Source organism: Bos grunniens, chromosome 8 (assembly GCF_055505025.1).
Source record: "Bos grunniens cultivar Pamir isolate PY7600 chromosome 8, Bosgru_T2T1.0, whole genome shotgun sequence".
Taxonomy (NCBI): Eukaryota; Metazoa; Chordata; class Mammalia; order Artiodactyla; family Bovidae; genus Bos; species Bos grunniens.
Genome location: NC_141172.1, coordinates 18,151,301 through 18,165,557, shown reverse-complemented (window position 1 = coordinate 18,165,557; position 14,257 = coordinate 18,151,301). Strand labels below are relative to the sequence as shown.

General features: G+C 39.0%; 1 protein-coding gene and 1 long non-coding RNA gene across 20 annotated transcripts in view; one reads left to right on the top strand and one right to left on the bottom strand.

The window, feature by feature from the left end:
* Positions 1 to 14,257, top strand: part of LOC147366712 (uncharacterized) — a 409,970-nt gene that overhangs the window by 192,490 nt on the left and 203,223 nt on the right. The gene's annotated exons all lie outside the window — the stretch shown is intronic.
* Positions 7,488 to 10,466, bottom strand: IZUMO3 (IZUMO family member 3). The gene is made up of 6 exons (XM_086414232.1): positions 10,220 to 10,466; positions 10,009 to 10,083; positions 9,759 to 9,860; positions 9,022 to 9,102; positions 8,523 to 8,613; positions 7,488 to 8,212 (listed from the first exon to the last, which is right to left on the bottom strand). Exons 1-6 carry the CDS (start codon positions 10,449 to 10,451, stop codon positions 8,077 to 8,079), a joined length of 717 nt encoding a protein of 238 aa, XP_086270358.1. The 5' UTR covers positions 10,452 to 10,466; the 3' UTR covers positions 7,488 to 8,076.

Sequence of the window (14,257 nt, the reverse complement as noted above, 5' to 3'; positions counted from 1 at the left end):
AATCCAAAAGAAAGCATTTGCCTCAGGTGGAAGAAGGTACGATCTCCCTTTGAGTCAGGAAGTAAGGGAGTGAAGTTAAAAAGACTATTAATAAATAGAAATTAAGAAACTTTTGGTGTTAACCCAGCTACTGTTTTATGCTGTTAGATCCTGTTAGTTGGCTTTTATTTTTTATATTCTAATAATTTATGTTTTGAGTAACTTAATTTGATTGGCTACCATCTTTAATGTTATCTCCAGATAAAATGAATTATTGAATTTTCATTCAGCAAAAGTTCTGACCTCTTTTTCCTGAAAAAAAACAAACAAACAACTTAGAAAATACTGAGTCTTGATAAGGGAACCCCCAACATTCAGAAAACTAAGATCATGGCATCCAGTCCCATCACTTTAAGGCAAATAGATGGGGAAACAGTGGAAACAGTGTCAAACTTTATTTTTCTGGGTTCCAAAATCACTGCAGATGGTGATTGCAGCCATGAAATTAAAAGACGCTTACTCCTTGGAAGGAAAGTTATGACCAACCTAGACAGCATATTGAAAAGCAGAGACATTACTTTGTCAACAAAGGTCCGTCTAGTCAAGGCTATGGTTTTTCCAGTGGTCATGTATGGATGTGAGAGTTGGACTGTGAAGAAGGCTGAGCGCTGAAGAATTGATGTTTTTGAACTGTGGTGTTGGAAAAGACTCTTGAGAGTCCCTTGGACTACAAGGAGATCCAACCAGTCCATCCTAAAGGAGATCAGTCCTGGGTGTTTATTGGAAGGACGGATGTTGAAGTTGAAACTCCAATACTTTAGCCACCTGATGCGAAGAGCTGACTCATTTGAAAAGACCCTGATGCTGGAAAAGATTGAGGGCAGGAGGAGAAGGGGACAACAGAGGATAAGATGGTCAAATGGCATCACCGACTCAATGGACATGGGTTTGGGTCGACTCCGGGAGTTGGTGATGGACAGGGAAGCCTGGTGTGCTACGATTCATGGGGTCACAAAGAATCGAAGATGACTGAGCAACTGAACTGAACTGAACTGAACAAGAATAGTGAAATGTCAGAAATTGTACCATTTGCATCAGGTTGGCAGACTCAAAGAAATGCGTTCTCCTATGATTTGTATATCCTAGGGAAATGTTCAAAATAAACTCATGTAGGGTTGACATCAGGACATTGGATTATGTGTTAGTTCTTAAAGAATAATTGTTGCAGTAATCAAATTATTTGTATTCTTTCACTAAGCTATAAATGAGGTTTGAGTGGAGAATTTGCTTGTTGAAAAGGTGATTTTACAGATCCTTTAAAAAATATATATTAATGGTTAGCTCAAACTTAAATTGACCTGTCACTGATTGAATGGACATGAACTTGGGCAAACTCCAGGAGATAGTAAGGGACAGGGAGGCCTGGTGTGCTGCAGTCCATGAAGTTACAAAGAGTCAGACACACTTAGACACTGAACAACAACAAGCTTAAATTAGGATTGTAAGCAATTAATTTTGTATTTTACACTTGAAATCAAGTACCATAGGACCTTTCCTAGTAGATGAACATATAATTCAATTAGATAATCTTCATTTCATCATATTGTAAACACATAAAATCACAAACAACCAGCCTCTCCTTGTGTTCATGATTCTAGAAATTAAAACAGACTGTGGATCTATATTATAAAGTAGTTTCAGTAAATTGTGCACATGGAAGGGTCAGAAATTTGAAACACATAGTCATAGATAATGGGAATTCAGCCCAAAGCCAGCATCTCAAAAGTTTTCCAAGGAGTAAGACGATAGAAAACAGGTTGGATTCTTAGGCATTTTAATATTTGTATCTGAATATTCAGTTCAGTTCAGTTCAGTTGCTCAGTTGTGTCCGACTGTTTGCGACCCCATGAATCGCAGCACACCAGGCCTCCCTGTCCATCACCAACTCCCAGAGTTCACAAAAACTTACGTCCATTGAGTCAGTGATGCCATCCAGCCATCTCATCCTCTGTCGTCCCCTTCTCCTCCTCCCCCCAACCCCTCCCAGCATCAGAGTCTTTTCCAATGAGTCAACTCTTCGCATGAGGTGGCCAAAGTACTGGAGTTTCAGCTTTAGCATCATTCCTTCCAAAGAAATTCCAGGGCTGATCTCCTTCAGAATGGACTGGTTGGATCTCCTTGCAGTCTAAGGGACTCTCAAGATTATAGATGTCTTAATAACATAATAATTGCTGGCTGCTTCTCTTAGCCCACTTAAAGCTGTATTTTAATTTTACTATCATGCAGGGATCTTTGGTATTCTATCCTTGGTTTTTATCACTTCTCTATCTTTTTATCTGGATGATCTTCTCAGTCGTATTTTCAGGTTCACTACTTACTTTGTTCAAGTGCTTTAAAATGTGTTTCATTAGCTTTGATCTTATTGCTATGTTCATATATATAAATCCAAACACTTGAATAGATGTCTGTTTTTGGCCCCAACAAGGTTCATATTTACTTTCAAAACTAAATTTCAGCCCTTTTCTTCAAAACTGTTTTTCCTTCTGTATTTCTTTGAATTTCCCTCTGGATTCAGCAGTAAAGAATCCACCTGCCAATGCAGGAGATGAAGGTTCAATCCCTGGGTGGAGAAGATCCCTTGGGGAAGGAAACGCCAACCCACTCCAGTATTCTTGCCTTGGAAACCCCGTGGACAGAGGAGCTTGGCGGGCTACAGTCCATGGGGTCGCAAAAGAGCTGGACATGACTTAGTGACTAAGCAGCAACAACCACTTACTTACTTTAGTGAAGGAACAACCAAGCACCATGCACTTAAGGTGGGAGGAAACCAGAGTTTCACTGTTTGGGTAAAAATCAAAGGCAGCATGTTATATCTCATTTCAGGTTTTTCCTTAAGCATTTTTCTGTAGTGTTCATACTGTTTTAAAATTTCTTTAAAGAACTTTGGCAACCTGGTTATTTTTTTCTTCCTTTGTCATTATTGTTAATTTGTGCTTTTATTAAAATATCTATTTTATCCAAGTTTTGTATGTTATTGCCATTTAGTTGTTTTAAAGAGTCTCTTAAGATAAAAATAAATTCTGCTGTAGCTTTGATTCTCTTATTTCTAACTTTTTAATGTATCTTCTAAAAATTTTGTTAAGTGTTTGGATGAAGACTTTTATTAGCATCTGCTATTGTCTCTTTAATTTCTGCCTTTTGTTTCATTCAGATACAGTCTAACTTCCCTCTTTGTACATGTTTTGAGTTTACTATATACTTTTCCTAGCTACTTAGAATGCCCTATTCAGTATTTTTATATTCTGTATGATATATGAATAGACAGTCTCAAATGCATATAATTAGCCACTCTTCACAAGATTTGATAAGTAATGTTTTGTGATTGTTATTGTTATGTGTTCAACCTTACTGGACTCAGGCAAGCCCAGATAGCTGGCAAAACATTGTACCTGGGTTTGTCTGACAGGGTGTTTTTGGAAGAGATTAACATTTAAATCAGTAGACTAAGTAAAAAATATCTGTCCTCACCAAAGTATGTAGCATCATTCACTCCATTGAGGGCTGTTGGAAGAAAGGCACATTTTCTCCCTTCCTGTCTCCCTCCCCCCTCTTTCCATCTGTCTCTCTCTCACACCACACACACACACACACACACACACACACACACACAATCAACAGACTGTGACATCTGTTATTTCCTGCCCTCAGCCAGGGGATCTCCTAGGTTCTTGGGCTTTAGAACTCTTGAACTCATACCAGATTCCTCCTGGTTCTCAGACATTCGACTCTAAGTGAATTATGACACTGGGTCTCCAACCTATAGACTGTATATGATGGCATTATTTACACTGACTAAAAAAAAAGCTAATGAAAAGAATACCCAAATAGAGGAATGTTAGAATAATTATGGCACCATCATGCTATGGTATTGTGCACAACCACCAAAATGTGAATAGACTTTGATATCAGTTAGCTTAATTGTCCCAAAATATGTAACTATGAAAATCAATATGCAGAACTGTGTATAATTCTTAATAACAAGCAATTACGTGTATAAATGTATTTATATGTTTGTGTGTGTATCTGTTTGCTTATAACCAATTAGGTTTTGATAAAATAATGAAAGATATATCCTTGTTAACCAAGGTTTTCTAAAAGAGAGTAATGAGAATGGAGTAGAAGAGGAGTGGGAGGAAACAACAAGAAATTCAAAAGGCTGCACGAAAGCAACACACAAAATCTGGCAAATATGTGATCCTATTAATATAATTTTCTATAATGAAAAGCCTTCCTCAGTGATCTACACAAAAAAAAATAGAGGAAAGCAATAGAATGTGAAAGACTAGAGATTTCTTCAAGAAAATTAGAGATACCAAGGGAACTTTCATGCAAAGATGAGCACAATAAAGGACAGAAATGGTATGGACCTAACAAAAGCAGAAGATATTAAGAGGAGGAGGCAAGAATATACAGAACTATCAAAAAATGATCTTCACAACCCAGATAATCACGATGGTGTGATCACTTGCCTAGAGCCAGACATCCTGGAATGCGGTCAGTGGGCCTTAGGAAGCATCACTACGAACAAAGCTAGTGGAGGTGATGAAATTCCAGTTAAGCTATTTCAAATGCTTAAAGATGATGCTGTGAAAGTGCTGCACTCAATATGCCAGCTTATTTGGAAAACTCAGCAGTGGCCACAGGACTGGAAAAGGTCAGTTTTCATTCCAATCCCAAAGAAAGGGATTAATGTTTAAACTACCTCACAGTTGCACTCATCTCACACAATAGTAAAGTAATGCTCAAAATTCTCCAAGCCAGGCTTCAACAATCTGTGAACTGTGAACTTCCAGATGTTCAAGCTGGATTTGGATAGGCAGAGGAATCAAAGACCAAATTGACAACATCCGTTGGATTGTTGAAAAAGCAAGAGAATTCCAGAAAAAACATCTACTTCTGCTTTACTGACTATGCCAAAGCCTTTGACTATGTGGATCAGAACAAACTGTTTAAAATTCTGAAAGAGATGGGAATACCAGACCACCAGACCTGCCTCTTGAGAAATCTATATGCAGGTCAGGAAGCAACAGTTAGAACTGGACATGGAACACAAGACTGGTTCCAAATCAAGAAAGGAGTAAGTCAAGGCTGTATATTGTCCCTCTAGTTATTTAACTTATATGCACAGTACATCATGTGAAATGCCTGGCTGGATGAAGCACAAGCTGGAATCAAGACTACCAAGAGAAATATCAATAACCTTAGATATGCAGATGACACCACCCTTATGGCAGAAAGTGAAGAAGAACTAAAGAGCCTCTTGATGAAAGTGAAAGAGGAGAGTGAAAAAGTTGGCTTAAAATTCAACATTCAGAAAACTAAGACATGGCATCTGGTCCCATCACTTCATGGCAAATAGATGGGGAAGCAGTAGAAACATTGAGACTAATTTTTTGGTTCCAAATCACTGCAGATGGTGACTGCAGCCATGAAATTAAAAGATGCTTACTCCTTGGAAGAAAAGTGATTCCCAAAGCATTTTAAAAAGCAGACACATTATTTTGCCAACAAAGGTCTGTCTGGTCGAGGCTATGGTTTTCCCAGTAGTCATGTATGGATATGAGAGTTGGACTATAAAGAAAGCTGAGGGCTGAAGAATTGCTACATTTGAACTGTGGTGTTGCAGAAGACTCTTGAGAGTCCCTTGGACTGCAAGGAGATTCAACCAGTCCATCCTAAAGGAAATCAATCCGGAGCATTCATTGGAAGGACTGATGCTGAAGCTGAAATTCCAATACTTTGGCCACCTGATGTGAAAAACTGATTTTTGAAAAGACCTAGATGCTGGGAAAGATTAAAGGCGGGAGGAGAAGCAGACGATAGAGATTGAGATGGTTGGATTGCATCACTGAATTTATGGACATGAGTTTGAGTAAACTCCAAGAGTTGGTGGTGGACAGAGAGTTGGTGGCGGACAGGGACCCTGAAGTGCTGTACTCCATGGGGTCGCAAAGAGTAGGACACGACTGAGCAACTGAATTGAACTGAACTGAAAGCAATATAAACACAGTAATTTAATAAAGACCATGAATGAAGTTAGTATGTTTCAAGAATTTTTGGTGAGATAAAGCTTAAGTTATTGAGAAATCATAGATGCCAATGATACGCTTATCCTGTAATTTTTAACAAGAAGTTCAAATTTAGAAACTGAGAGATATTAATGTTCAGGTCTTCCTGAAATATATTCAGATTCATTCAATATTTCATTATTATAGCAGCAACAACAAACAAGCACTCACAGATCTACAGTGGGTGAAAAATTTGTAAATTATTTCTCCCTACCATTAAGGAATCAACCTGCCAGTGTGGGAGAGACAGTAGGCACAGGTTCAATCTCTGTGTAAGGAAGATTCCCTGGAGGAGTAAATGGCAACCCATTCCAATATTCTTGCCTGGAAAATCCCATGGACAAAGGAGCCTGGTGGGCTATAGACCAGAGAGTCACAGAGAAGTGGACACAGCTGAGAAACTGAGCATGCACACATGTGCCACTGAAGCAGGACCTATTTTCCTACCAATAAACTGTAGTGTTATTCTTTCGAAATAAGCTTCCAGAATAGAACAAAACAAAACAGAGTGGAAAGTTCATGTGTTTTAGAGTTAGCCAGGCCTCAGTTTTATTCTGATACGACTGAGCAACTTCGCTTTCACTTTTCAGTTTCATGCATTGGAGAAGGAAGCGGCAACCCACTCCAGTGTTCTTGCCTGGAGAATCCCAGGGATGGGGAGCCTGGTGGGCTGACGTCCATGGGATCGCACAGAGTCGGACATGACTGAAATGACTTAGCAGCAGCAGCAGCAGCAGTTTTTTTTTTTTTTTGCAGCAGCAGCAGTTTTATTCCAGGTTTTGCCACCATTGTCTATAATCAAGAATATGTTGACAGTAAACCCACACTTACCATCTTTCCATTTATCTCCATGATTATAGATGTCAGTTTCAATCAGATGGTATGAGTAAGGTTAGCCAGCAGGGGAGTTTGTCATAGCCTAAATTACTTGTTGTGGGACCTTGAGTTAGATATTTTCCTGTTTCCTCATTCATAGTGCTGAGGTCAATAACAATATTACTCAAAAGATTATTGTGAGAGTTCAGTTTGATAGTAGATGTAAAACACTAATTAAGATTTAATATACACATTAGAAGTGTTTAATAAGAACATCTAGACTAAGACAATATCCAACTCAATCATAGAACATAGATTTATGGAAAATGATTGGGACAAATCTCAACTCAGAACCCATATTTTGGACTTGTGTGTGTGTGTGTGGTATCATGATGAAGATTAAATGCTATGTAATGTCAAAGAAAATTTCCTGCATTGAACCTACTGATAAATATGGAAACAGTTACTAAATGAAAGATGGAAATAAAACAGCCCTAGACATTTGAAAGTGATCTTGATTAAAGACATTAATGAGAGTTACCAACCATGCATTCTTTTTAAAAATGTGATTACAAAGAACTTTATTTATAGTAAGTTGAACATGGGTTGACATCATAGAAAAAAACAAGTTTAGAAAAATGACAAGTTCTGTTCTGCAAGCATAAATTTTTCATCTATTTCATCATTATCCTAAATGGAGTCTACACTATCAGAAAATTGATTCCACTTCTTTTTTTTTTGTTTTTTGCCTTTTTTTAAACAAAAGAACCAAAACCATACTTAAAATTTTGTTGGTAATAGTTACACACATTAAGTCCATTGTTTGGATGCTTAGACTGATAGACTGAGAAATAAAAGCACGTCTTTATTACCTTTTCTGTGGAATCTTAGATTACCATCCGCTCTTTGTTATTATGCAGGGTATCATCTTTCATGTGTGTTGCTACATACCAGCATTGCTTTCTGTCCAACTTCCAGTAAAATGTTTGCTTGCGTTGCCCTCAGGATATCAGAAAGGATCTTTACCAGAGAAACTAAGTTCAGTTTTAGAATACTTTGACTTTATGACTGCAAAAGAGCTTAATTCCTGATTTTCTACTCGGAGTCAACACATAAGAGAATTATGAAAGACCTCCTGCCTGTGTCTATGTATTTATTCTCTGCCTCTGAAATCTTTCTCCTTCTCATCCTTTATCCCCATTAATTCTTCAAGTTTCTTCTCCAAGTATGTCTTTAATGACCTTCGTATTGCCTTCATTTTCCTCTGGTGAGAGATGCAAAAATGGAATCTAGAGAAATAAGATAATCCCAAATTAAATATTAGTAGCCCAGTTCTTTAAAAAATTGTAACTATTTTTTTCTCCCTTTTTTGAATTCCTCTACAAGCATTTTTCTCATACTTTATCACATTTCCTCCATTTCCTATGTTCCAACTTTTATCCCATCAAACTTTTATGTTTCATACCTATTAGTAAGATATCCCAAAGTTTGAGATGACTTCTTTCCCCTTATTTCCATTGGAAGAAGGGGGAAGATTGGGCAGTCTCTTTGCCAAAGAAATGCTTGACCCAGTGTGTGTTTGAAAGCAGGAAAACTCACAGTAGCAAAACACCTCCCAATATTACACCTTCTGCTAATAATATCAGAAATAGTCCAATTTCTCGACTCTCAGCCTTCTTTGGATCATCCTCTGGAGGAAAAAAGGGGAAAACATGAGCTGGAGGGGAAAATTAGTAACTTGAGAGCTTTATCCATAAACCTCTCAATTTTTAACCTTAAAAATTGCTCTGTTCACCATTTATATCTTGTTCCCTGGTTATTCTGCTCTTTCTTAGACTCCTAGGCTCTACAAAACATTTTCCCCTACTACCCCCAGCCTAATTTCTCTACCTTTAGTACACTTTTTCATTTCTAAGCTCTTCAGTTACCTAGTGCCCAATAATTCATTCTGGCACAAATTTTGTCCAGCATCTTAGCTCTTATTTGTAGCATTAGCATGGCCTACATAGAAAATGATCAACAACTATTTGTTGACTAGATCAATGAGAAACTCCTTGATCCCTGGCCTTTCAAAGTGCTACACAACAATCTTTGTTACCTTCACAATATTCTCCTCTGAAACATCGAGAGGTGATGCGAAGACATGTCCAACAATCCAGGATAGGACCTTCAGTCACGACTGATGGAGAGAAGAAGGAAGATAGTTGGAAGGGGGCCACAGCATGGAGTTTCCTTAGCTTAGACACCAGTATGAATTAGATCTTGGGCATTTCCACTGGTTACATTGTTGTAACTTTCTTCTTCCCCTAGCCCTCAATTTTAGAGATTGATCAAAACTTTAAGCCCAATCTCTGGGAAGAAGTGGGAAAATGATGCCTCAGCTTATTTTGGGGCTATGGATTAAAAACTCTGGTATAGAAGGCCTCTGAGCACGTCAAATTATATGGAGTGATTGAGATTTCGTAAGCTAGATTTTGTTGTCACAGATCGTTGACATTCCCCCTTGTAGCTGAGAGCTTTAGGAATTATGTTCTCAGTGTGACAAGTAGAGGAGATAAAGGAGACGGGAAAATATGCTCTGAAACCTCCAGGCACTACATATACTGTACTTACCACAATCTTCAGAACAAGCTAAAAGAGAATCAGAAAGATCTAATGAGCTTAGGATCAACTTAAAGTGTGTCATATTTATACTCAAGTTGTATTTATTTGGTTACCCATTACCTTCCAGCTACCCCTCCACCCATTCTGGATTATTTTAATATGAATCCCTATTCCTCCTCTCACCCCTCATTTCCTATTCCTTTCACATAATTTCAGTGGTGTTAGATATACATCTGATATTACCAACTTCAGAGAATTTCTTTAATAGTTTTTCCAGTTTGGAGTCCAAGTTTTTGCGGATATCGAGAAGCCTGCCTTGAAGGATAAAGACACCTGAAAAGGGGTGGAATGGACATCAGAAAAAAGAGGTGGCCTTTCCCTTCATAATTTAATCCTAATTGTTTTACCTTGTTTCCCCCAGTGAATTGTTCTCAAACTTGCTTGGGCAACACATTCTTTTAACATTGAAACAGTACCTCACCTTTCCATTTTTCCTTGCTCAGTTTATCAAGTTCGATCTTCAGCCATGTTCTCAAATCGACAACCTTTTGAACAGCTAGAGAGGAGAGGTAAAGGAACATGTGGGGGTTAATTACATTCACAGAGCAAATTATGTGGCCCCAGGTACTCTCTTCCCTACCTCCCTTCTCCCTTTAGCTCCCAAAATTCTTAGGGGCTTAGGCTTCCCTCACCCAACACCCGAAGCATCTTGTCCCTGTGGGAGACCTTGAAGCTTAAACGGATCATCTCCTTCATCTGCCGTTCAAGCATATGAGTTCGGCCAGGGACTTCTGGGGGTACCAGCTTTCCAAGCAAGGATTTAACTTCCTCGATGAATTTGGGATCACATTCCAAACAGCCTTTGACCCCATGGAAGGCTGCCAGGGACAGGGGCAGGAGCAGGAACAGCCACAGGTCTCCCATATCCTTGCCCCGACTGCCCTTGCCCCAACAGCAGGTTGTCCTGGCAACTGGTTCACCTAGCTCCCCTTCCTTCAAAACTCCAGCAGTGAGAGCCTTGTCTTGGGTAGTCTGACCCCACCTTTCCCTCTGTTTCCATCCCACTGCTAGGCAATCTCATTTTTCTAAGGATCTTTGGTTGGTTTCTGACTTTTGTCCTTCATTCCAGAGAGAGGGAACTACCAGCTGGGGAGTAGATACCTGAGTTCTGAGTGTGGAACCCAGAATGAGAGAGAGAAGTCTTGAGCTCACACAAGCAGAGTTCTGTGCAGGGAGACAGCTCAGAAAACAGTCGTTGACCCTTTCTCTTACTTGTATTCTTAGTAAATGCCCACACCCCTCCTGATCATTTAAGTAGTATCATATCAGTGGATGTTGAAAGAGGTATCTTAGGACCTTAGTTTGTTTAACCCAAGGTCTGCTTTAATAGAAGAGGTAAGAAAACCCAGAATATTGATGTGCTTAGGGCCCCAATCCTTTATGGTAGCAGTATTGTTGAAAAATATTGTTGAAAATTGAAATGGGAATCTACATATAATTATCATAGATACTAATGGTTTTGATACAATTGATAATCTCAGAAATTTAGACTACATTTGTCAGCAGGAATATTTCTCCAGACTCGCTATATAACCTATTTAGATATTGCTGTTCTTTTAGAGAACCTGGAACCAGAAGACTAGGAACATCAGTTGAGGAATACATGGTGATAAGTGAGACTCCAGTAAAATTCATGGTCCTTTAAACAGGCACCTTTTGAATGTGCTCGTGATAAAGCATGTAACTTATAAGAATACAACCACAATTACCATGGGCTGTGTTCTCCAGCCATTGCCATGGAAAATGACCTAATAAACATGTTTTTCCTTTGGTTTAAAGCTTTTTGAATAAGAATTTTCTTTCTTATATGAAGAAATTAATGTTGCTTTGCAGACTTCCCAGACTAGTTGCCTCTTCTAATATATTGCATGTATGGCTGTGACTCCCTGGAAACTAGGAAACCCTGGGATCCTCAAGGGTTGGTAGCAGACTTGAAACCTAAGGTATGGCAAAGTCCTGGAGTAGAAGATTGTGAAGGAAGTTAAAAGAACTACCACTAATAATGTGCCTTCCATGTGCCCAACTTTGTGCTGGAAACTCTTTAGATAGAATCTCCCAAGTCCTCATGGCACAGCAAGACTCTGAGAAATTATTCCCATTTTATAGATAAGAAACTGAGGATCAAAATAATTGAGTGATTAGGGATCTGAATTCAAACTCATTCTGCTTAACTTCAAACTCTATATACATTAACTATCGCCTCTCAAAATTTTCTGGAATAATACAGAAAGCAGTCTCTTGGAATTTGATAAATTGGAAGATGGGGGGTGTTTAATTCAAATTCTTTCATGTTCAAAAACTGGCCCTTCTTTGATCTGGCTTTATGTTCCCTTGGCTCAATGATCTCATCTTTCGATGACCCACAAAAGATTTTCAAAGGCTGAGGTCTGAAGGTATGTGTGTTAATGGGATTAAAGTAACTTTGGAAACCAAAGTTGGAGACTAAAAAGGTTAAGAAACTTGGCAGGCAGGTGGCCAAGAAAAAGCTATTATTCAAAAGAGAAAAATACATATTATAGTTATCTTCCAGTTAACATTACAGGCTTTTCATTTTGGATTGGATTCGTAATGCTCTATCATACTACTGAATAACTCTACCTCAATCCATGGCATATTTTCTTGACTCTGACCTAGTAGCCCATCTACCATTTTATTTTTGCTTTACCTTTCCAGCTTAATTTGCAATCTAAGACTTTTAGGATGAGAGAAAAAAAATAATTTGGCTTTTGTGTAGTCTTGGGAAGTCTGGAAATAGCAAGCCATTTCCTAAAAAAGACAGGCAGAGATTGTAATTGAAGGGTAAATATAGAAGGTAAAATAGTGGAGGAAGTATCACCCTCATGAAGTAAACAGTAGGCAGATGACAACAGTGTGTGCTAAAGGTGAAGATTACACACTAAGGGCAGGGGAAGACAGAAGAGCACTGAGTCTGGAGCAATTTTTTATAGAAAGACTGAGTCCAGATGCATAATAGCATATGCATTCATAATAATTTACCAAATATATATTTGCCTGTTGGTGGTTCTTACACAGATAAAGTATTCATGGTCAGTGTTGTGTATTTTTTGTTTTTGATCACACAGCACTATCAGTTGGAGCTGTGGCCCCAACCTGTTTGGCACCAGAGACTGGTTTCATAGATGGCAATTTTTCCATGGAAGCTGGGAGAGGGAGATTTAGGTGGTAATGGGTGCGATGAGGAGCAACAGATGAAGCTTCCCTCCCTAGCACGCTGTTTACCTCCTGCTGTGTGGCATGGTTCCTAACAAGCTGCAGACCACTTCCTGTCTGAGGCTTGGGGCTGGGGGACCCCTGAATTAGACAGTCCCTCTTGTAAGGGCTAGGATCAGTGGTGTTGTAACATTTGGCCTTGGTGTTGTAACATAATGCCCTGAGGTTTAAAATCTGAAGAACGGATTGCATAAAGAAGAGCAAGAAGCTGTTACAGTAATTTGCCCACATTCTCTGGTAGATCCCAGATCCATACAAAAAATAAAAATAACAAATCTCCAGAGAAGGCAATGGCACCCTACTCCAGTACTCTTGCCTGGAAAATCCCATGGATGGAGGAGCCTGGAAGGCTGCAGTTCATGGGATTGCTGAGGGTTGGACACGACTGAGCGACTTCACTTTCACTTTTCACCTTCATGCATTGGAGAAGGAAATGGCAACCCACTCCAGTGTTCTTGCCTGGAGAATCCCAGGGACGGGGGAGACTGGTGGGCTGCCATCTATGGGGTCATACAGAGTCGGACACGACTGAAGTGAGTTAGCAGCATAGAGTATATTTAAAAAATAAAATTGGACAATGGCATTTTGCAAAGGAAAAAAAAAATAACAAATCTCTGTGGCTCAAGCATCCTGCAGAGTTTATCTGTCCAGCTGTGCCCTGCTGCATTGCTTTTCTTATCACTTCACAGGACTTTTTACAAGTTTGGCAGATGACCTGGGTATTTCTCACTGTCAGGCAATAATAACCTCTTTCCTGATTGAAAACTGAGACTTGGAAGCTATTAATTGCTCTTTGGCTATGTTGTAAAGTATCTTTCTAGGTAGTGTAATAATCATAGGTTTAAATGTTTAAATAATTACTATGTGCCACATGTTTCACAGTAAAATAATTTCATTATTTTCTGTATTCCTGTTCATTTATACTCCATTGTTATTAAGCCAATGTTTCCATATTCCGCTCATCATTTAGGAAGAGTCATAAGATTTGAGCCTAGAAGTCTTTGAAGAAATCTCTACTTGGTAGGAAATCAAACTAAAATATAGTTGATCCGATTAATAGGGATTGTGGGAAGAAGGAGGGGAGAGAAGTAAAGGAAGCAGAGGATGTCTGTCACAATGTCTTCTCTCTGGGCAGGTCCCAGAAGGGAAGCTATGTTCGGTTAAAAGAAATAATGAGAGAAGAGGAGTTTTTGCCCTGCACCCTTTAAGGGCTCTGAAAGCTATACCATTGCCCACACGTGGACAGTAGTAGCTAAGGAAAAGCCTGTAGGACTGGGTAATAGAAGGTACTCCTGGGACAGTGCCATTTCCCATATGGCATGCAAAACGGAGTATGTTCCTACTGGCTACTAGGCAAGGGTATATAAGTGAACTCAGGATCTGGGGGAATCTGTTAGTATCATTAAAGCTCTAGGTAAAGGGTCCCTTGTCTAAGATCT

Coding starts and splice junctions, on each gene's coding strand:
- IZUMO3 (XM_086414232.1), bottom strand. CDS start 10,451: ATGGGAGACCTGTGGCTGTTCCTGCTCCTGCCCCTGTCCCTGGCAGCC. Junction 9,861..10,008: donor GAGCAAGGAAAAATGGAAAG/GTGAGGTACTGT, acceptor ACCCCTTTTCAG/GTGTCTTTATCCTTCAAGGC. Junction 8,213..8,522: donor TTGGGAGGTGTTTTGCTACT/GTGAGTTTTCCT, acceptor TTATTTCTCTAG/ATTCCATTTTTGCATCTCTC.